The sequence below is a fragment of the Protopterus annectens genome, chromosome 3.part0 (assembly GCF_019279795.1).
Source record: "Protopterus annectens isolate FY-2018-M chromosome 3.part0, PAN1.0, whole genome shotgun sequence".
Taxonomy (NCBI): Eukaryota; Metazoa; Chordata; order Ceratodontiformes; family Protopteridae; genus Protopterus; species Protopterus annectens.
In genome coordinates this window covers 1,210,457,155-1,210,481,559 of record NC_056731.1, presented here as the reverse complement: position 1 = coordinate 1,210,481,559, position 24,405 = coordinate 1,210,457,155, and the positions used below count along the sequence as shown (strand labels likewise).

The 24,405-nt window shown below is 44.5% G+C and overlaps 1 protein-coding gene across 1 annotated transcript in view; it reads right to left on the bottom strand.

Annotated features, from left to right (window-relative positions):
- The window catches only part of RIOK1 (RIO kinase 1), a 623,754-nt gene that overhangs the window by 353,507 nt on the left and 245,842 nt on the right, over positions 1 to 24,405 (bottom strand). The window contains exon 8 of the mRNA XM_044065411.1: positions 2,769 to 2,849. Coding sequence (XP_043921346.1) covers positions 2,769 to 2,849 — 81 coding nt within the window. The remainder of the gene's footprint in view (positions 1 to 2,768; positions 2,850 to 24,405) is intronic.

The following is a 24,405-nucleotide window of genomic DNA, read 5'->3' as shown; positions in this document are numbered from 1 at the left end:
TTATATGGACCTAAGGATGAGTTGTTTTTTTTTTTTTTTTGCTTTTGAGAGAGCTAAGAGAACTTGATCTATATTAACTACAAAGTGTGGCTAGGACTGTGGAATCTGTGGAATAGCTATATATTTCTTGAGCTGCTATCTGTTAAATGAACAATGTCTGTAATGTAACATTCAGTGAGAACCTTTAGTTTTACTGCAGGCCATAACCCGGTCATCTAATGTTTCACACACACAAACACACACACACACACACACACACACACACACACACACACACACACACACACACACACACACACACTGTCCATGAGGTCTAGTTGTCATATTAAACATCCGAGCTGCACACTTTCTTTCTTTTTATACTTGCATTTTCAAGTGCCTTTAGCCAATTAGAAATTATGTACTTCCACTTCAATGCATAAGTGGATATTTAAGCATTTTATTTAACATCTGCAGCTTGCTGAAAAAGGGTTCCTATTACTGCGAAAACTCAACTAATTGTAAAATCTGTGTTGGTCCAATATAATCACCTCTGTGTTCTAGTGCTTTCTTGTTTTTGCTCAGTGGACCAGCACAGCATTTTTTTTTCCTAATCAGATCCAGAACATCCCTGTTCAACAGCAATTCATGAGGTTCTACTTGAGATGTGTTCAGCCTGTCTTGTAACATGTTTTGTTGTGAGCTGCTGCAGGCTGCTGTCAGAAACATAACTACCTCTTAAAGCTCTCTCTCAGACTTGGACTGCAAACTGGCAAAGAAGTATGAGTGTGTTCCCCTGTTTATGTACCACATCACAATGGTACTGTCACACAATCTGGAGGACTTCCTCCTTGAAGAGAGGTCTGAAAGCCTTCGATGCAAGAATGACAGTCCTTGTGTCTTTTAATTTTTTATACTCATCAGTCCACAGGCCATCAAAGGTAGATGGAAAGAGTACTTCTAGCAGCAGGAGAATGACAAAAACAACACAGAAGCTGTAGTGCCTCGTGCACAGCCAAAGATGAAAATGGAAGTACCCACACAAGAAAAAGAACAGCACTACGGAAAATGAAGTCAGGGAAAGCAGCAGGCTCACATGAATCACAGCTGACACGATCAAGATGCTGTGTGAGTTAGAGAGAATGGCTCCGAAAGGTACTCACTGTGGCACAGAGACAAAAAGGTGGTATACCACATGACTGGAACATAAGCATTCTAGTGCCGGGGTACAAGAATAAGGCAGGTAATTACAACTGTAGGTAGTACAGAAGTATCAAACACCTGCCATACTGCAAAAAGTGCTAGAAAGGGTAACTAACACATGAATACAGAAAAGTAGAAAGTAAGATGGGAGCTGAGCAGTTTACATTCAAATCAGGGTGCAGAGCAAGAAAGATAATGCTTGCAGTGAGACAAATAGTGGAGAAGAAGCTGGAGATTAGGAAAAAGTCCTGCTCGGTATTCCCAGATTTAAAGGAAGCATATGACAAAGTCAGAAATCAAATTTGGCAGTCTTGTGATGGTCTGAAGTCTCGGAAACAGTGGTAGAATTAGTGCAGGCTGTGGATGAGAACCCAATAACCCAACTGCAAACAGTGTTCAGACTACAAAAGAAGTTTCCAGAGGGAATAGATATGCATCAGGGTTCATTTCTGAGCCCACTGTTGTCCATACTGGTGATGGACTACATTAGCAAGCTGGCTGGTGGAAACAAATCAATAAAGTATCTGTATGCAGACGATGTGGCACTATAAGTAGATTCTAAACAGGAACTTCAGCAAATGGCAGAGACTGGAATGCCAAACTGATGGCACATGGGATGAAATGGAATATGGACAAGACAGTTATGGAAGCAAATGGGGGAATTCAGAAGAAGCTAAAAACTGAGATAGAATGAAAAATAGTACAACAGTTTCAAGCATCAGGGAGGGGGGGGTTGATGAGAAGGGAAGTCTGAAAGAGGAGGAGAAATCTAGAATCAGAGGTTCTGCAGCCAACTGACAGAGTGTTAGTGGTAGTATGTGTGAGAGAAGAATGCCAGCGAAGCTGAAGAGTAAGGTGTACAAAATAGTGATATGACCAGTACTTCAGTATGGCAGAGAACCCTCGACAGAAAAAGCAGAGCACTTGAGGAAGCTTGAAGCCATGGAGATGAAGTGCAACCTGTGGTAGGGTGCACACTATGGGACAAAATAAATGAGGACATCAGAAAAGAAGCCAAAACAGCCCCAACTGGAGTAAAGGTTAATGAGAACAGATTATGGTCGGCTGGTCTCACCCCGGAAAGCAAAGAATAATTCTTTGAGGATTTGGGACAGACAGGAAGAAGATAAGAAGAAACGAGAATGTCCAGCAATCAGATGGATGGAGTGCAAAAATGAAGACCTGTGAGAGTCAGGCATGAGTCTCAAGGTAGGAGAGTAGCAATTAATCTAGAGAGGTGGACAAAGTTGACAGGACAACTCGACTCCATGTAGAAAAATGGGGGAAAAGGAGTTGATAATGGTGATGACATTTTCCCTTCAACTTGCAGTCCCATATCTCCTGAACTTGGCACGTGCCTAAATGGGCAAACAGAAGAGAAGCCTACTGAAATAGTTTATCTTCCTTGAAGTACTGTGTCAAAACTGGACAACTAATAATAAAAAAAAATAGTATGGCAGCTACATCATAATTTTTGGCAAATGAAGGTAATCATTGTCCCCAACAAACAGGACGAAATAGCTACAATACAAAACAAACAAGAGGAAAAAAAATCATATGGCTTTGTGATAAAATGCACTGCTCACCTGACTAAATTTCTCATTTCTTTTTCTGCCCATGTTTTTACCATTTTTCTTGGATTTCCTTTGCAGTAACCATGTCGGAACCTTAAAAAATAATCATAAACTGCATTACAAACCATGAGAAACATTAAACAAGGCTAATATCAGGGCTGAAATGGTTTACTCACTACAATAGCAAAACTTATTATATGACAATTTACTAGAATGGCACATCTATAAGAAATACATGGTTACAGTAGCCACAAGAAGTAACAGCAATGTCCATTGGATGCTAAAGACCAGGAACAGAATTCCTTGCAAATCTGCCAAGGGAAAGTGTTTATTCCAGTGTCAGATACCCATGATAGGTGCCACAATATCTGCAGACTTATCTTCATACCTTTCCCAATTCTCTTTCAACAGATACACACTACTAATGAAAAGGAAGACACCAAACAAGGCATCAATATAACCTTATGATGAACTACAACTACAAGTCCTTCCCCAAAAAGTAATATAATGAGAGTAACAGTTAAATTATACAGTGGCAAGACTGAAACTCCTATGCTGCACTTCAACCTGGAGGTGAAAAAGAGATGCATCTCAGAGTTGTGTAGCTGCAATGAAACAAAAAGCAGCACAATTACTGAACAATTTTAAATGGGTACACTACAGTTTCTTGCAGTTAACTGGGGAAATATCATAACACCTTTCTTTTAATAAAACTTTTCTAGTTATTACATTTTCTTTACATACATGGCAGGCTTGCCTTAATGTAAACCAGACATAGTCTGCACATTACAAAATGTATTGTGTATAATTCCTGATGTCACACTTTTAGTAACAGGAAAAGCACTAAGCTGGTGCACAGCAAATAAGCTGGCCTGCAATGGGTGTGTGAATGTGCAGTACGCCACAAAGTTGACCTTGCTGACTTGCATCTCCGTTGACGAATGTAAAAGCAATGGAGTCCATATTACATGGTGGCATTAGTATAAAAAATTATTTCTTTTTAGAATAACTCCACTGCACAACAGCAACATACCATGGCAGGGCTGTGGGTAATTCTTGTTTTTACAGATGGCTGAGATGAGCTTATTCTAGTTACTGGGACTGTGCCCTCATGACCAAACACCTTCCTTACTCTGGATAAAAAAAGAAGTTATGTACCTACCATAATGTTCCATGTTTGTTGTCCTTTATCTCACCTTCCTTCTTGCTGGTGACTCAGCAGATTTACTATAGCTCGAGAGCTTATACTGGCTCGAGGCTAACCCCTATTCCAACATGCCTAGCAAAAGCTACCCAGATCTCATTTGTGATAGCCCACACTAGACAATCATAGTAAATGCAAATTTTACTAAGCTCTTACACATTCAAAAGTTAGGAAAGAAAAAGGAAAAACAAGGCATGGTTAACTACCTGGAATGTCAACAGGAAACTCAGCCAGTGTAACAAATGAAGAAATTCCTCTCGATCCTCCAGGAAGGGGGAAGGAGGGGGGGGGGTGCAAGAAGGAAGGCAAGATGAAGGACAACAAACATGAAACGTTATAGTAGGTACATAGCTTCTTTATGTTATGTTGTCCCCATCTCGCCTTCATTCTTGCTGGTTGGGACAGTGTCCCCAGCACCTGGTTCTTGGGTGGCTCACTTGAATAAACTCTTCAGGACCGTGGAACCAAAGGATGCCCTGTTCCGGGAGACCACATCCACTTTGTAATGAGTGATAAAGGTATGAAGATTAGCCCATGTTGCTGCTGCACAGATTGAATCTAAAGGCAATTTGGCTTGGAAGGCAACAAAGGTAGCCAAGGCCCTGGCTGAGTGTCCTCTGGCTTTCCCTGGAAGCTTCTTATTAAGCAAATCATACGTATAGATAATTGTATCAGACAGCCACTTTGATAAGGTCACTTTTGAAACTGGAGAGTCTTGCTTATTGTCAGCAAAGGATGCAAACAATTGATCTGATTTTCTAAAGTCCTTGGTCCTGTGTAAATAAAAGCGTAACTGTCTATGAACATCCAATTGGTGGAGTCTATACTCTGCCTTCTTTGCCATAATTGGGGAAGAATACTGGAAGCTTGATGGACTGATTTAAATTATACTCTGAACACACCTTTGGCAAGAAGGAGAGATTGGTTCTGAGAGAAGCTCTATCTTTGTGGAAGATGAGATATGGAGGGCAAATAGATAAAGTGTGTAATTCTGAAACCCGTCTAGCTGAGGTGATGGCAATCAAGAAGAGGGTTTTTCAAGACAGAAATTTCAGGGGACAAGATGATGCTGGTTCAAGGGGTGGAAGAACCAGAGAGGCTAAAACAAAGTTTAGGTCCGTGGGGGTTCTCTTACCAGGTCTGTAAAAGGGTTGTACCTCGTAAGAATGCTTTGCACAGCTTATGGGATATATTAGAGCCCAACTCTCCCACATGAAAATTGGAGATGGCAGCCAGTTAGACCCTGATGGTAGCTGCAGCTGCCCCTCGTTCGAACGTTTCAGTCAGGAAATCAAGAATCTTAGAAACAGGAGCAGTGAAGGGATCAATGTCATTTTTCTTTGCCCAAAAAGAGAACCTCTTCCATTTGCTAGCGTAAATCTTTCTGGTAGTGGGTTCGTGAGAAGACACCAGTATGTGCTATACTGCCGAGGAAATGTTGGGGAGCCTGGCTAAGACTGAAAGTGGAGAAACCAACCTGTCAGCTTGAGAGTTTGGATGGAGGGGTGGAGCATGCCTGACTGATGCATCAGGAGGTTCGGAACTGGGTCCAGGATCCAAGGCTCCACTTGTAGATGATGGCAGAGAAACGGGAACCGTATCTGATGAAGCCAGTAAGGAGCAATGAGGATGAGCTTGCAACCCAGCAACTTTGCTTTCTGAAGTACTTTGGGGATCAGAGGAAAAGGTGGAAAGGCATAAAGTAGTCCCGGAGGCCAATCGTGAACAAGTGCATCCCTGAGTGACTTTCCCGGTGGGGGGACTAAGGTGAAATAGCTGCTGCATTTGTTGTTGAGGGGAGTGGCAAAGAGATCGTAGCATGGCTGGCCCCATTTGTGAAAAATCAAGTCCGCAACTTCTTGCTTCAGGGACCACCGTGAGACATGAGGATAGCCCTGCTGAGCCTGTTCGCTATCACGTTGGACTTCCCGGGAATGTGCGTTGCAATCAGAAAATGTTGGGAAGACATCGTCCATTGCCATACTTGAAGGACCTCCCGACACAAGGGGTAAGATCTGGTCATGCCTTGTTTGTTGATGCACCATACCACTGACATATTGTCTGTCTGAATTGCAATAGTTCCGGTAGGTAGAGAGTCTTGAAGTGCTTGCAACACCAGAAGCACCTCTCTCATCTCTAGAACACTGATGTGCAAGTGGTACTCATGTGGCTGCCACATTCCCAAGACAGTCTGTCCCAGATAATGCCCCCCCCCCACACTATCTGGGAGGCGTCCGTGGTCACTGTGGGTACTGGATGGGGGTCTAGAAAGGGTCTGCCCAGAGTCACCTGGGGGGAGACAAGCCACCAAACTAAGTCCTTTTTGCAGGATTCCATGATCGACATCATATGTGACATTGGTAAATCTTGGAATGACCACTGAACAAAAAGAAGCCACTGCAGAATTCTCATGTGGAAGCGAGTCATAAGGACTAGAGTAATTGCTGCAGCCATTGAGCCTAGGACTTTCAATACCTCTCTTGCCTGAACTCTCTTCTTTTTCATGAGGAATGAAACTTGCTGACAAATTGTTGACACCCTGTCTTGAGGCAGCTTTGTTATCATGGCTCTTGTATCTAAGTCTGCCCCTATGAAGGTAATACACTGACAAGACAACAAGGCAGACTTTTCATAGTTTATGGTGATGCCTAGCTGGGAAGAGGTTTGAATTGTGTAGTCCCGTGCTTTGATCAGTTGATGCTCAGTGGTATCCGTGAGGAGCCAGTTGTCTAGATATGGAAACATCTGGAATCCTAGACATCTCAGATGAGCCATGACCACTGCCATACAATTGGTGAACACCCTGGGGGCTGTGGTTAGACCAAAGGGCAGAGCTCTGAACTGATAATGACTGGCTCCAAGCCAGAAGCGTAGAAATCTCCTGGATCGCCTGTCCATTTTTATGTGGTAGTACGCATCCTGGAGATCGATGGAGCACATCCAATTGCCCTGACCCAAAAATGGGAGAATGGACTGCAGTGTTACCATCCGGAACTTTGCTTTTTTTTTTACTGATTTGTTTAGCTTGCTGAGATCCAAGATGGGGCTCCAGTCCCCTACCTTTTTTAGAACTAAAAAGAACCTTGAGTAAGTTCCGGACTTGATTTGGTCTGCGGGAACTTCTTGGATGGCTCTTTTTTCAACCAACCTTTGAACTTCTAGGGTTGCTTGATCCCAAAGACTGGTTGGAAGGTATGGGAATGAATGTTTTGTTCTTGAGGGCTAATTGGGAAAAGGGAATATTGTAACCCCTGTATATTACTGACGGTACCCATGCATCTTTCGTAATAGCTTGCCAGGCTGTTGGGTACAATAATACTCTGCCCCTGACTGCCTCCAGAGGTGAAGAGTGCTGGAAGGGCCTAGCAGAGAACGTATCTCTGTCACCCTGCTTTTGCGGACCCCCGTGCTGTGAGGCCAGCGGCTTCCATTATTGTTTCACCCTCTGCCCTTGGAGGAAAATTCTCCACGTGTCTCAGGCAAAGCTCCCTGGGATTTTTGTAACCACATTTTTTCACTCTTCTGACCTTTACGGTAGGGTCTAGAAGGAGTGGAAAAACGGACTCCCATGGCAGAGAGAGTCTTGCCATCCTTTTCACACCTGGTGAGAGTCTTTTTTACCTGAGGCCCAAACAAGGACGAGCCATCAAAAGGGGTATTGGTAAAGGAGGACTTGAAGGGCTTCGCAAATTGACAAAGGTGCATCCAGGAGAGTCTCCGCAAAGCAACTCCGGTACCTGCTGCCCTACTCGCTCCATCTGCCACATAAGAAATGAGCCTCATAGAAGAGTTAACCACTGAAGTCAAGGTCACAAGCTGGGAAGCCACCCTGTTCGCAACTCCCTCAGCTATAGAATCCTGCAGGGTATCTCCCAACTCTTTTAGGAGATCCCTCTGAAGTCGAATCTGTTTTGTCTGAAGTGTGACAAATAATTCAGCAACCTGAGTGTAAAGGTCGCTGAAGAGAACATACGTTTCCCATACCTGTCCATCATATGGGACTCCTTGTTCGGTGGATGGACAGATGAAGATGTTTCCCCAAGTTCCTTCTCAGTGGTTGCCGCCACCGCCACCATAGCATCAAAAGGAACCCCTTTGGAAAGAAAGGACTTGTCTTTGGGGGCACTTATACATTTATTTGGCCTCCGCGGAACCAGTTCCATGGTCTCTGCAGCGCTCCATGCCTTCCGACTCACTACAGACAGGTAGACAGATTCATCCTCAGAAGGGGCTAGGGACTTTCAGCCACCCCTCTGTCTAAGAATTTCCAAGATGTCCTAAAAGGAGACAGACATTCTCAGAGGGGGGACTGTGGGGACCTTTCCAATTCATCCAAGTCTGTGTCTAAAGTGATGGACTCAGGGGAGTCCAGATGCTTCCTCTTACATTTTTTCTTCTGAGTTTCCTCCTCTGAATGTTCAGGGGAGGTTTCAGAAGAAGTGGGGTCACCCAATGGGGCATCCTGGGGTATAGGTTCCCTATGCTTGGAGGGAGGAGGATGGTCAAAGGCAGGCACAGGCACCAAGGGGGAAGGAGCCGAGGGTGGAGCGGTCTTAGGGGACAGCACGCTCATCAGCTCGAAGGCGCCACGGTCCTGAGCCAAAGGAGCCTCCGGCTCCGAAAAGCCCAGAGATCTCCTGCGAACCAAAAGTGATGGTTCCGAGGCTGATGTGGGAGCTGAGGTCACCTGCGCCAAAGCTCCGAGAGGGAGAGCAGGGTCGAACAAGTGTCCGATGCCACTTCCCCTCTCAGAGCAGAAGAGAGCTTCGGCACCCAGATCCCTTGATGGACTGAGACATCGAGGAGATCGAAGCGGGAGTTGGAACCGATAAAGGAGAAGTAACTGGAGCCAATGGTTCCACCACCACAACGTCCATGCACTCCGGCTCCGAGCTCAAGAGAGTCGGAGGAGGAACCGATAGAGAAGCTGGATGGGCAGAAGGAGCCAATTCCTTATGGGCTGGGCTCGATAGCAATTTGGCAAGTGTCTGTGACTTCAGGAGCCTATTAACCACTCTCTCCACATCATGATCCGAAAGCCTGGAGGACCAAGAGGAGTGAGAAGAGGACCGGTGACTGCCTGCCACAGACTGCAACAAAGGAGACTGTGGAGCAGAGCGCACCGGCTCCAAAGAGGGAGACCTACTTCTTTAATGGGACCGGACTGGCTCTGAAGACACTGATGGAGCCACCAGAGACATAACTTTATCGGAGCTGACACTGGGGACCGACAGAGCAGAAGATTTTACAGCAGATTTGGGTTGCTCCGAAATCAGAACTGTTGAGGATGGTTTGGGAGATTTGTCAGACTGTTTTGCTGGCTGAGGAACCAGAGACAAAGGGTCCTGAGGGTTCTTCAAAAGGCCACACAGAATCAGTTTATTTTTTCTCTCCTGCAGGACTCTAGTGCTGAAAGCAGGACAGATAGAGCCTAAGTCCTGCAGGTGAACAGCCCCTAAACAGTATACATAATTCATGTGTCCATCCGTAAGGGACATTTTTTGGCAACACGAGTCGCATGTTTTAAAGCCTGAGGGTTTTGACTCTTTATACATGCTGGATAACTAGCACAAACAGCAAAAATAAGGCTATAACAGCTAACAATACACAACAACAAAACAAGCAAGGAAAACTTTTTTTTTTTTAGGAAAAGAAGAAGAGGGAGAGCCTCCAAGTAAAACAGCGACTCCCCCAATAGGAGAGCCTCTAACTTAAATTGCTACTCCAACAGATAGTGGGGAAAGAAGAAACGAACCCCTAAGTTAAATGGGCTCAAGGGGAAAGCAAGGCCTAAGAAAACGACAGCCAAGAAGAACCCAAAAAACAACAGCAGAGGAAGGTCAGAAAGTTGTTAGACAAGCAAGGACTAAGCCAGACACCAACAAGTTTAATTAAGCTAGAAAAATCCTGGTAAGGATGACAGCAACATACAAAAAAAGTCTAAATACTTAGCCTGAGCTAATAGTCGCAATCAAGATTCTGCAAGCGGTAAATGAGATCTGGGTACCTTCTGCTAGGCATGTTGGGATAGGGGTTAGCCTCGAGCCAGTATAAGCTCTCGAGCTATTGCAAATCAGCAGAGATTGGCTCCGAACCCAACCAGCAAGAACAAAGGCGAGATGGGGAATAACATAACATTATGAATTACCCACATCCTGCCACAGTGAAATACTTAAATAGAAGACATGTTCGACAATGTAGTGAAGTCTGTCCTCCTCACCAACACTCTACATATATCTCACTCTATTCCATTGGACAACAATGCTTTTGAATGTGCTCATTGCAGCAACACAAATTTTTTTAGGCTAGCTCAGAAGAAAACTGCACTTCTGGCTGCTCTGCAGAGAGAAAAAATAGTTTCACTTTTTTTGAGTTTTGCATAAAAACTAAATAGAACTGATATGGCACACTTGAAAAACTGAATCCTAGGAAAAAGGGGAGACTGAAATTTTGAGTTTATCTGGTCAAGGGTCAGGAGAGAAAGACTAAGACAGCCCTCTCGTATTTAACATGTGCAGTGAAAACAGACTTGAGCTTAAATGAAATGTTCACCCATGAAAAATTAGAAAAGCTTATCACTATTACCTGTTTCAGACAATGGGGGTGGGGGTGGAGTTAGACAATGGTTTGTAATGGTTTCAGACTATGCAACTGGAAGTAGCTGATTCAGGGAAATATGCTCTTGATGTGGGACCAGGTAATTCCGGTCTTCAGTGGTCACACTTTGTTTTAAATCCTGGGCAATCCCATGCCATTCTGCTGAACCTAAAGTGAACATATGTAGAACCACAGGACCGAGTAGGCCCATACAAGGTTCTTGGTTTGTTTCAGCTTTAGCTAATAACCCTCAGACTAAATCTGGCAATTTCAATACACAGAATCTTTACTGCTTCAAATTAAAGAATGAGGGAAGAGGTCAGGAGGGATGTAGCATATTCACATACCCCTAGAAGACTGGACAAAAGTTTTCTTTCAGAAGTAGATACCTTAAGAAAGAGGAGATGTACTTTTTGTTGACTGTGAAATGTTAAATTATTTCATGCAAGACCTGGAACATTTGTATTATAAGATTTGACCTGGCGGAGACGAACTGTGCCCCTCACAGTTTCTTCTTTCATATCTACCAGGTGCAGATGGAGAAGAAATGAAAGAACTCTGTTGACTCTTAAGAGCTAGGAAAAGCATTAACAGGAAAATGGAAAAGTCTAGTTCCTTCTGCCAGAGGACAGTTTGAAAATTAAAGCATGAGACATGTAAAATGGAAAGTGCTCTTGAAACCATTAAAGAAAGAAAGAAAGAAAAAAAAAGAAAAGTGGATGAGGTTTTAACAGAAGAAAGAGACAACTATGGCATGGGGAACTGATGTTTTATCATCCTTTAGTTTCTTGGCACAGAAGGTATTTCACTCTGCAGCTGATTAGCCATGCACATCTTAATTTACAAGCTTGGGAAAAGAAAAAAAATTGCAAAAGAAGGCAAAAGGTTATAAAGTGTTATGCGGGAAACAAATGTATATTTCTGCTACTGTTAATAGATTCAGGGCCAGATTCAATTAAGCCTACACTACATGTACATAATGTGTATTCAAGAACATCCCTACCACATTTTTTGTGCTTTCTAGTCATGCAAAAGAATTACACTAAGCGTACATGTAGTCTATACTTTGTGATAACCATTATGAATCCCTGACGATATTAAAAGCTGCAAGAAAATCAGTAGGAAAACTAAAATTAGGAGGAAGAAGGTGAGAGTTATGCCTGTGTTGTCTGTTTCACTCAGAACGCTGTACACTTACTGTAGGTATTATTGAATCTCGGACAAAATGTCTGTCTTTCTTTCAACAACAGTTATATTTCTGCAGTAGACTGGGTTGTTTATAAAGGGTTTTTTTTTCTCTCCTTTTCCCTTGTTTTTTTGCTGTTAGTTGGTATAGGACTTTTCTAAACGGTTTCCTACCATGTTGAACTTACCAGTTATCATAACATTTACAGGATTTTGAATGTGTTCACTTTTAAAGACAGAAACTAAAAGGATTTTGCTAATTGGATTTAATATATGAACTTTAAATGTAGAAACTTAGATTAACATTACTGTTAATTATAACGGAGTATAAACCTTGTGAATGCTTTAAGGAAAAAAGAAGTTAAGCCCACTAGCCACAAATGCCTGTTTCATGGGCTAGCCTGGAAGCTATGTTCTGGTTAACTAAGCTAGTCAGAATCAGAGTCATGAAAATGAAGGGACTCTTACACACGAATACAGGCTTAAACTTTTCACCAACTGGTAGACTTAACCATCTCAGCTAAAGTGCCAAACAAGTTTGCTTCCCTAAAAGGGAGACAGCCCATCATTAAAAGTACTAAACTTTCATAATGTCATACCATTTGCATAACTCACAAGACATCAATGTTACACTGTAAAAATGTAACCCTTTACAACCGTGTTTCCAGAAATAATATATCTTAGCATAGTTATTCAACATCTCTTGAGCTAAAGTAGTTTGTCCAGAGGCAGCAAAGCTCACAGTGTGCAAATGAAATCCCCCAGCACTTCCTGTGGAAGACAAGATGATCAATTTCAACAATTGGCTTAAGTACTGGTGTCATTCAAAGGGGATCCAATGCCTGTCAGCTTGGGATCATATGCTCGACAAGCCACGATGATTCGCTAGGGACGGCTTGCACCTGTCACCCCTGGGCTTTTGGATACTGGCAAAGGCTCTTGCTACCCCCATAGTGCCTTTTTTAGGCAAGGCTCAAAAGACAAACCCACCTCCATAGGTATCACAAGGGATAAGAAACTAAGAGTAATGCTACTCAATGCCAGAAGTCTAAACCTCAAGATATACGCACTCGAAACTCTCCTTAGCATGGAGAACATCGATATCTGTGCAGTAACAGAAACCTGGTTCAGGGCTCCCGAGAGCACACCAGCACTACCAGGTTATACCTCATACCATGCTTTTCGGCCCCAAAACTTGGACCGAACCACAAAAGGAGGGGGAGTATCGATATTCATCAAAGATACCCACACCTCCAGGTTGGTGGCAAAGCACGAAGCATCAGAGACTATCCATGTGCAACTAACAGTGGGTAAAACTGCCTTCCAGTTTATAGCCTGCTACAAACCACCCTCCCAAGCCCAGGAACCCCACTCGGCCTTCCTGAGAACACTGGAAAATATGAAGGTCTCTCCAAACACCATTATATTGGGCAACTTCAACTACCCAAACATAGACTGGGAGCATTACTCTAGCTCCAACACCCTAGCCCAAAGGTTCCTAGAATTTATAAACTCAAATGCTATGGAACAACTTGTTACCACTCCCACAAAAGGGAAACACATACTGGACCTGATCATCACCAACATGGGGACTCTATGCTCCAGACCAGAAGTGTATCCCTCACTGGTAAGATCAGACCATAAACTAATCTCACTGGATATTCACATCCCGACCCCACCACCTGCCCAGAAAACCACAGTGTAAAACTTCTCTAAAGCAAATTTCACACTCCTCAAAACTGAGGTGGAATCCTTCAAAGCCCCCGGGACTGTGGAAAATCTGCCCAGACCGCAGAATCCTTTATAAACGCATTCTATGAACACCTTCAGGAATGCATGGATCATGCGATCCCAAATAAAACCAAGACCCAATCCTCCAAAGGCAGACGTCCTGTCTGGTGGACCCCAGCCACAAACAAACTATACAATAGAAGGAGGAAGCTACTAAATGATAGAGCAAAATCCCAAAAAGGGAAGGCATCACTGATCAGTATTAGCAAAAAACTACGGGCACACATAAAATTGTCTAAGGCCAGCTTCGAGAGAAAAATTGCACAGGACACTAAGGATAATCACAAGGCTTTCTTTAGTTATGTTAGGAACCTGGGTGGTAATTCCCAGATATGCTCAGAATTAGTCCAAAATGACAAAAAATACACCAAACCCACAGACATTGCCAACATCCTAGCTGACAGGTTCAGCGCAAACCTCCCCCCCTCCGCACCAAAAGGGCAAATATCTATCCCAGCAGAGTGCTGCCCCCCTGACATCTCAGATGCTCAGGTAAGAGCCACCCTCTCCAAAGCAAAAAACACAGCATCAATGGGACCAGATGGTGTCCCGGCTCGTCCTACATGAACTCCAAGAAGAGCTAAACCCAAACATAAAACTACTGTTCAATCTCAGCCTTACTACAGGATATGTGCCCAAAGAGTGGCGTACAGCAACAGTGGTCCCTCTCCATAAAGGTGGTGCCTCAACGGATCCTGGAAACTATCGCCCCATAAGCCTGACTAGCTTGGTCTGCAAAGCTATGCAAAGAATCATCATGGACCTCATAAATAAAGAAATTGGGGACCTACAAACACTGGATCCTACCCAGTTCGGCTTTGTTAAGGGCAGATCCTGCCTCTTAAACCTGGTTGATTTCTTTGAAACAGTCACCAAGGCCATTGACAAGGGGAAGGTGGTCCACACAGCCTACCTGGACCTCGCAAAAGCCTTCGATACAATACCCCACTCGGGCATTATAGATAAGCTCACCAGCTTAAATATAAACCCCTATGTCACTAGATGGATTGCAAACTGGCTCAAGGACAGAACCCACATGGTTAGAATTGCTGGAGCCATGTCAGACTCCAAACCAGTTACAAGTGGTGTCCCACAAGGCTCAGTCCTGGGACCTCTCTTGTTCGGTATATATTTCTCGGAGGTACAGGCCAACACGGAAGGACTGTGGCTGACCAAGTTCGCAGATGACTGCAAACTGGCCATAATCGACTCTCCAGCTGACACAAGCATCCTCCAAAAGGGCCTCATAGAAACAGGCAACTGGTGCCAGAGCCATGGCCTCAAGCTAAATGCCAAAAGTGTATAGTCATCCCTTTGGCAAAAACAAAGTGCCCACAAATTACCACATAGGTGGTAATCCATTAAGTACAGAAGAAGTAATTAGGGACCTGGGGACCCAAGTTGATAGCAATCTCTCATTTGACAACCACGTGGCCAAAGTGGTTAGAAAAACATTTTATATAGCCCACCTAATCATGAAGGGATTCACATCTAGATCAGGGGAGGTCATCGTGCCTCTTTACTCATCCCTCATCAGGCCCAAAATTGAGTACAATGCCCCTTTTGGGATGTACCTTACCAGACACCTGCAGCAACTGGAAAGACCCCAAAAGTACCTCACCAAGAGGATCAAAGGGCTCAAACAGATGCCATATGCTGCCCGGTTAAAGAAACTCCAGCTCTACTCAGTGGCATACCGCCTGTTCAGAGGCGATCTGTGCCTGGTGTATAAAGCCATGTCCAACCCGGAATTAATGGACATGCTGCACCTCAGAAAATCCAAATCCCATCGAGCTACGCGCCGAGAGACTTGAACCTCAGCACTGAAATAAATAGGACATGCTGGAGGGACAGATTCATAACCCAGAGGCTCCCTTCACTCTGGAATAAAATCCCAGTCCAGGTTAGGCAGAGTCCCTCATTGACTCTCTTCAAGAGGAATCTTGATGAGTGGATGGGAGATCGTAGGTTTACCCCGGGTATCACTTCTGTGTCACTGTTAGACAGAGGCACAGTATACTAACCTCGAAAAAGGGCATAGCAAAATAAATTTAAAATGGGTGGCGAAAGCCAAACACATTCTGGCTAGGCTTATAAATGCCCTAGGGCAGATAGCCTAGTATGAACCTATGAACCTATGTCTGCCCTCCTCATTCCACTGTTAAACTGTTTACTTGAGTTCAAAAGTGTACAAAGACTAGTGGATTTAATAAGATTGTTGCTAACAATACAGAATGAACAATTGGTGCTTATAGTGCACTTCTCTCAGTTTAATAGTGTTGACTGTGTTTGTAATGACACAGGTCCTGACCACTGAAAAAGTTTTTTTTTTTTCCAAAAAACATCTTTATTAAATTTTTCACACACCTGCGGTGGTGGTGCTGCGGTAGCATTGTCACCTCACAGTAAGACGCTGTCCGGTTCGATTCTCAGCTAGAGCGTCTTCTGCATGGAGACATGTGTGAATGGGCGTACCTTTGTTGAAGGTTGTGCGTCAGGCCTGGCAAGCCCAATCATTAGCGGACCGGAGTTCCGCTGTGGCGACCCCTAACCGGGAAAAGCCGAAAGACACAATGACACAATTAAATTTTTCACACATGACATAGGCAATCTTACATTTATACAAATGAAAAACAAACATGACACCACTTTAGTTGCAAACAGTATACATCACAGACACCATTGAAACAACTGCAGTTGCAAACATTATACATCACTTGTAATATATCCAATCATTGTCTGTAAGCATTATATGGCTCATTAAAACCCTGCCTCTTAAACCTCATTCCTGCTCTGCATACATTGTTCCCACAATTCCCATTTTTCCTTTGTAGTTTGCTCCCTCCCTTTTCTAAAGATCCCAAGTCCAGTTATTTTATCTCTGTTACTATATTCACTACTTCTAGTAAAGTTGGTCTAGACTTTGATTTCTATTTTCTAGCAATTGCTTTTTTGGCACCCACCATAATTAGACTCGGCAAGGCTTTACTATGTCTAGGCAATTCTGATTCTGTATCATAACTAAAAAAAAAAAATAATCTCCCAAGTCAATCCAATCTGCTTGCCCAGCATCACTGACATAGCAGTCTGCAGGGAATCCCTAAAGTCTGCCAGCTCATTATACTCCCAAAACATATGTTCCTAGCCACCTCTTTCTTGCCCGTCACACCTCCAACACTTGCTAGCCATCTGAGGAAAAATTCTTTGGAGTCTACTTACCTATGTAAACATTTCCAGGCAAAGATTCTAAATCTTCTAGACTTTGTTGCATATTTAGGATATATACTTCCATTGTCTCTTTGTGAATTGCTTAGCCAATCTCTCTTCCCAATCCTTTCTAAGCTCCTCTGACTGATTCTTATAATTATCAGGCAGTATTTTATATGCTTTACTAATTATTCCTTTTTTAATGGCAGCTTCTGATCTAGATTCTATCAAAAACTCTACCAATGCTGGTCTTTCATTCAGGAGCCCCCTATTTTTCTTTGCCTTTGCCTATAGTCTGATATCAATCCTTGATAGGGAAGGCAGTCTCTAACCTGCAGTCCAAATACATTCTTGCCCTCTTCCCATTCTATTATCTTTCCCTTTCTAGTTATTTGCTAATATAATAAATCCCAGCTCCCTAACGACAGTCAGCCCTATCAGCAAAATCTCTTTTCTCCATTCTCATGCTGGTTTGGCCAAATTCTCATGGCCTCCCAACACAGGGGGTAAGACCTGGTTCTGCCTTGTTTGTTGATGTACCAGACAACTGACATGTTGTCCGATTGAATTGCAATGGTCACAGAAGAAAGGGATGTGTAGAACGCTTGCAACGCTAAGAGAACTATCCTCAATTCCAAGACATTTATGTGAAAATTGGCCTCCATGGGGGACCAGGTGCCTTGGACTGTCTTCCTCTGGAAACACCCCCCCCACCCTAACAGGGAAGCGTCCATGGTCACCGTGGCCCTGGGCTGGGGAAGGCAGAATGGTCGACACCAAAGATTTGAGTCTGGCTTCATCTACCAAAGCATTTCTTTCTTGCAAAGGTTTGTAAGGCGTATCATGTGGTCGAGTGGGTGGGTTAAGATCGACCACTGTGATGAAAGGAGCCACTGTACTATTCTCATGTGCAACCTCTCCAGTGGAACTAAGGTAATGGTTGCTGCCATAGATCCTAATAGCTGTAGTACAAGGCGTGCTGGTACAAATGTCTGTGGAAGGACGACTTGAATCTGGCTTCTTATTTTTGAGAGCCTGTAAGGGAAGCTTGACAGGACGTTGTGTCGAAGACCACTCAAATGAATTCCAGTGCTCTTGTTGGAGACATTTGTGACTTTTCTATGTTGATCATGATACCTAGGTGAAGAGTAAGGCCTTGAGTGTAAGAGAGACTGAGAATGAGAAGGTTCCTGGTCATGGTGGTAAGGAGCCAATCATCTAAATATGGAAACACCTGGAATCCTTGTAGTCGGAGATGAGCTACTATGACTGCCATACATTTCGTGAACACTCTGGGGGCTGTCGAGAGACCAAAGGGCAGTACCCTGAACTGATAGTGATTGGCTCCCAGATGGAAGCAGAGAAATCTCTGGGAGCGTTTGTCCATCTTTATGTGTAATACGCATCCTGGAGGTCTACACAGCACATCCAGTTGTCCTTCCCCAGAAAGGGGAGGATGGACTGTACCGTGACCATCCAGAATTTTTGAGGTTTTATAAATTTGTTTAGTAAGCTGAGATCCAGGATTGGTCTCCAGTCCCCTAGCTTTTTTGGCACTAAAAAGAACCTCGAGTGAAACCCAGATCCTCTCTGGTCTGATGGGACTGGTTGGATGACTCTTTTTCTTAGCAGCTTTTCGATATCTAATCTGCAGCCTCCCTCTGACTGGGCGGGACATCTGGGATTCGTTTTACGGGTCTGGGAGTAAGATCGAATGTGATATGATAGCCTCTGGATATTATTCTCTGCACCCATGCATCTGTTGTTATGAGTTGCCAGGCCTGTAGGTACAGGGAAAATCGACCCCCCGAATGCTTCCAGAGGAAAGCAATTGGGCCACTGTTCAGGAGCGCTGGAATGGTCGGACGGAGAAGGAATCTCTAGCACACTGGTTGCACGGACCCCCTCTGCCCTGAAAGGGGCGTCTTCCAAATGAGTTGCTCCCTCTGCCCAGAGGGGATTGCTCATCACAAATGTCACAAAAAGATCCTTGGGACTTCTTGAACTGCAATTTTCCTCCCCTCTGATTCCTGAAGTAGGATCTCTGGGGGATGGAAAAAACCTATGTCCACAGCAGACAAGGTCTTTCCATCCTTCTCACTACGTGATAGTGTGTCTCTTATTTTGGGACCAAAAAGGGAAAATTCATAAACAGATGCATTGACAAAAGAAGATTTAAAGGGGTCCACGAAATCACACAAACGCATCCAAGCATGCAGTCTCATGACGATGCCTGATGCGGCTGCTCGAGCTGCCCCCTCGGTGTGACTGATCAAGAGCATCGAGGAGTTCGAGATGGATTCCAGAGTAGCTAGCTGAAAGGCAGCAGTATCATGCACCTCCTCAGGCAGTACCCCCGCCAAAGAGGCAGACATTTCTGAGATCAGGGCTCCTTGGAGGCGAGTAGACTGTGCCAGATAATTCAGCGACCAAATGGCAAAGGTCGCTGAAGCGTAAGCCCACTTCCCCAGTCTGTCTGTAGCCCAAGACTCCCTGTTCGGGGATGAAAGGTTCCCTCTTGGTGGCCGCCACCACGACCATGGAATCAACTACCAGCTGCTTGGACCAATTGGGCTGGTCTTCAGGGGTGGATAAAATTTTATCTGGCCTCCGAGGGACAGGTTTTATGTTGTCCGGGGCCTTCCAGGCATGCTGCACAATAAGTTTAACAAGCTCATCCGCAGGTGGGGTCACCCAGGAAGTAGACGGCTGAGCACAGAAGGGCGATTCCTCCGAAGGGTTGGAGGACTTCCAGTCTCCCCTCTGCTTGAGGATCTCGAGAATGTCTCCAAATGAGATGTCTTCCGGGGGGGACCCTGGGGACCCTTCTCCCTCATCACAATCAGAGTCTTCGGTAATGGATTCCTCAGGGGAATCAAGATGCTTCCTCTTGCACAGTTTCTTCCGGGGTGGCTCCCCAGTGAGATCTTTTGAGGAGGACTCTGGAGAAAGGTTTCCCTTCAAGGGAAGGTCTTGCGGCTCTCATGCTCAGGATCCCAGAGTAGGAGGTTGGGACAGCTGCATGCTAGGCAGGGGGTTCTAATGTCGATGCCAATGGTGCTATCTGCGGGTCTGTTGAGGCAAGGACCCTCTCCATCAACTGGAAAGCAGGCCTGCCCAAGGAGGGATGGGAGCCCAGAAAGTACAGTTTTGTACCTACCATAAATGTAGATGTTCGAGTGCTAATACAGCTGCAGTAATCACAGATGGGTTTTCTGCCGTCAGGCGGGTCCTCGGTCGGCCGAATTCCAAAGTCTAGGTCCAGCGTCGGTTGTTGTCGCTTTCTTTCCTGACGTCAGTGAGGCAGGGGTATATAAGACACAGCCGACGCCATTTTCTTCAGTCTTTCTTGCCCCAGATGTCAGGTGCCCCCAGAAGGAAGGCAATACATAAATTATATTTATATACATGCAATGCAATATAATCAAAAATCAGTAGTTGCAAGCAAATATACCATAGAAGGATAACCCAATCAGGTTGTATGAAGAGGGGTTAGGCCCTAGGCCTTTACCAAGAGGGGAAGGAGGGCGGGAAAACTGTACTGCAGCTGTATTAGCACTCGAACATCTACATTTATGGTAGGTACAAAACTGTACTATGTTCATCGTGCATACAGCTGCAGTAATCACAGATGGGTAGAATCCCAAATCTACGCACAGGGTGGTAGGCACTAGGTGGAACTGGGATGAGCCAGAATGCCCTGCAACACAGCAGTGGCAAAGCCTGCTCTAGTTTTGGAATATAAAGGCAGGTGGTAGTGTTTTGTGAAGGTATGCACAAAACTCCAAGTGGCTGCCTCCAAAATATCTTTGGTAGGAACTCCTCTGAGGAAGGCTGTAGAGGTAGCTGTGGCCCTGGTGGAGTGTGATCTGATGCCTGTAGGGACAGATTTTCCATGATAGGAGTAACAAAACCGTATGCAGTGGCCTATCCATTTTGAAATTGTCTGTTTGGTAACTGGCTTCCCTTGAGCTCCTACAGCATAGGACACAAAAAGTTGTTCTGATTTCCAGAAGGGCTTTGTTCTGTCCAAATAATAACGTAGCTGTCTATGGATGTCTAAGGAGTGTAGCAGCCTTTCCCCTTTGTTTTGAGGATTGGGGTAAAAGGTAGGTAAGTGTATGGCTTGATTTAAAGCTACCCTGGATACCACTTTAGGCATAAATGACGGGTTGGTTCGAAGGGAAACCCTGTCCTGATGGAAGATGAGAAAGGGCTGCACAGCCATGAGGGCTTGTAGTTCCAAAACCCTACGAGCTGAGGTAATGGCCAGAAGGAAAGCTGTTTTCCAGGACAAATATTGCAAATCTGTTGAGGCAGCTGGTTCAAAGGGAGTCAATGTTAATTTTTCTAGAATGTAATTAAGATCCCAGGCTTGTATTGGTTGTTTCCTTGGTGGTCTTATATTCTTAGCCCCTCTGAGGAACTGTCTTAAGAGTGGGTGAGAGAATAAGGGTGGATCCGTGTTGAATTCTGCAGAAATGGCTGAGGCATGGATTTTTATGGAGGAAAATGAAAGTCCACTGTTCAGCAGCTCAGCTAGATACTGTAATACCTGAGGCAAATTCAGTTTTCTAGGGTCCTGGCCTTTTTTCTCATTCCAAGAGCAAAACCGTTTCCATTTTGCAGAGTAAGCCTTTCTAGTAGATGGCCTTCTGGCCTCCAAAATGACATCCTGCACCTCTGGGGAGTAGGGTCTGTTGTGGTGTTAAGGAATTTTCCATGCAGCGAGATTGAGTGTTTTCAGCTGACTGTGAAGAGTTTTGTAGCTGTGCTGAGTCAGCAGAAAAGGCATTAGAGGTAGGGACCAGGGAGGAGTATGTGTTAGGCTCCTCAGGAGTGGGTACCAGTGTTGCCTTGGCCAGTCTGGAGCAATCAGTATCATCTTCGGTCTGTCTGCTCTTGCTTTCAAGAGCACCTTGGGCAGAAGAGGCAGAGGTGGGAAAGCGTAAACTGTCCGTGCTGTCCAACTGAATGAAAGGGCGTCCACTCTCCAGGCCTTTGGATGAAAGGTCCTTGAACAAAACTTTTCCAATTGATGATTCCTGTGGGAGGCGAAGAGATCTATGTCTGGCCTCCCCCACGCTTGGATTATTTTTGTAAACACTTGAGGATGCAACTTCCATTCGTGTGGATCTGTCATATTTCTGCTTAGATTGTCTGCCAGCGTGTTTTCCAAACCTGGCAAGTACTGTGCTTGAAGTTCGATTTGCCATTCCAGAGACAAGTTCCAAAGTGTCATGGCTAGTCTGCACAGGGGGTATGAATGTGTTCCTCCTTGTTTGTTTATGTACCACATTACTGTGGTGTTGTCTGTTCTTATCAATAATTGTCCTGGATGCAGGAGGTCCTTGAAAGCTGTAATAGCATTTATCACTGCTAGCATTTCTTTTTGATTGATATGAAGGTGCTTTTCCTTTTGGGACCATTTGCCCTGAATGCACCTGTCTGTCATGTGTGCCCCCCCAGGTGTAATCTGAGGCGTCTGTTGTGATGACTTGATTTGCTTGAGGCTTGCAGAATGGGAGACCTGTGTTTGTTTGACATGCTTGGGCCCACCATAGAAATTCCTTTTGCAAACATGGAATTATTGGTATTATTGTTTCCAAACTGTGGCTGTGTTGAGACCATAGGTTTTTTAGGTACCATTGAAGTTTCCTCATATGCAACTTTGCACATGGGATTAAAAGAATGCAAGATGCCATGAAGCCCAGAGCCTGCAGGATTTTCCTTGCAGTAAGCCTGGTACAATTTGCTAGTATTTTGAAGTACTGAGTTAGTTGCCCCTGTTTTTCTGGCGTAAGATAGGCCATCTGGGTGTTTGTGTCCAAGTTGGCACCCAGGAAAGTTATTTTCTGAGATGGTGTTAGCCTGGATTTCTCTTTGTTGATTGTGTATCCCAGAGAATGCAGTAACCGTGTTACATAAGCCAGATGTTCCAGCAGTATGTGCTTGCTGTCCGCTTGGATCAGGCAGTCGTCCAAATAAGGGTAAATTTGTATCCCTTGAAGTCTGCAGTAGGCAATTACTGATGCCAGGCATTTCGTGAATACTCTGGGCAGTAGATAAGCCAAAGGGCAATGCAGAGAATTGATAGTGGATTGAACCTGCAAGAAATCTGAGGTATCTTCTGCAGCTTTGTCTGATTGGGACATGCAGGTATGCCTCCTTGAGGTCCAATGTTACCAGCCAAAACTCCTTGCCCAGCATGGGAAGAAGCTGCTGTAATGTGAGCATCTTGAATTTTGGTACGAGTAAGAATGTGTTTAGGATGGATAAGTCCAAAATGGGTCTCCAGTCGGTTCCTTTCCTTGGTACCAGAAATAGCCTGGAATAAAAACCTTGACCTTGTTCGTGAGTAGGTACCTCTTGAATAGCTTTCATGTCTATGAGCTTTGAAATTTGTAGTTGTGCCTCTGCCCTTTGATTGTGTGACAGGTTTGGCATGCCTCTCATTTTTGGAAGAGTGTGAAAATGAAATCTGTAGCCTCTGTTTATAACGTCCAGGATCCATTTGTCTGTTGTGACAATATGCCAATTTCTTGTAAATAATGCCAGCTTTCCTCCCAAGGGTGCTGCCAGCTGAGACTTGCTTGGCATGGAAAGGAGGAAGTCATTGGGTTTGTTTCCTGTATTGTTGTGCACTGTCTTCGCCACCTCTTGGTGCTGGAGTTTGCCATTGCCTGCCTCTATATGATCCTTGTGATTGTCCTCTGCCCCTTGTGCGCCTGTATCTACCTCTTTGGGGCTTGTCCGTGGCTGGAAAGGACCAGTTTTTAGAAGGCCAATTTCTGCTAAAGCGTGGTGGTTGAACCTGTAGAAAAGCTTTGACAGTTTGCATAGATTTGGCTTTTTCTTCCATTTTCCGTAATATCTCCTCAGCATTAGTACCAAATAGCACATCCTTTTGTAAAGGAGCATCTAGACGTTTAGCTTTCACATGATTAGGCAAGATTTGTTCCCTAAGCCAGGCATGTCTACGAATGACTGATCCTGTAACAGCAGCTCTACTTGAGGCCTCTAGGGCATCATAGCCACATTGTAAGGTGTGTTTACCCACTTGTTCTGCACTATGCATCATATCCTGCAACTCCTTCAAATCTGGTTGTTCAGGTTGAGACATTTTATTTCTTAATTGTGATAACAGAAACTGCTGATATTTAAGCATATGAAACTGACAATTTAAGGCCCTCATGGCTAGGGTGGCCGAGGTATATACCTTTTTCCCCCACCTTTCTAAGGATCTTGACTCTCTTTCGGAAGGTAGTGGATTCTTAGCAGTAGAGGCCATCATTCCCTTGGGGCCTTGAGAAATGGTTTCAGGGTCAGCATTATGGCTTTTGTAAAGAAATTGGTGAGAGCTAGGAACTCTGTAGTACCTATCAGGCTTGACTGGGGCGGGAGGCAGGGAATCCGGATTAAGGCAAACCTCCGAATAAACATCATCAAGTATGTCCAAGACAGGAGGTATCACCAGAGGTCTGTGTTGAGGTAACAAAAGAAATTCCCTAAGTCTTTTCTTGGAATCAGAAAAGTCTTGGCCTTCCCAATGGAAGTGTTCCCTCAAGGTGTGCAAGGTTTCCCCAAAAGAAAAATCCTCAGGAGGTGATACAGAAGGAATGGACTGCTCTGCATCAGAATCTTCAAAAGGGGAGTAAGAGTGTT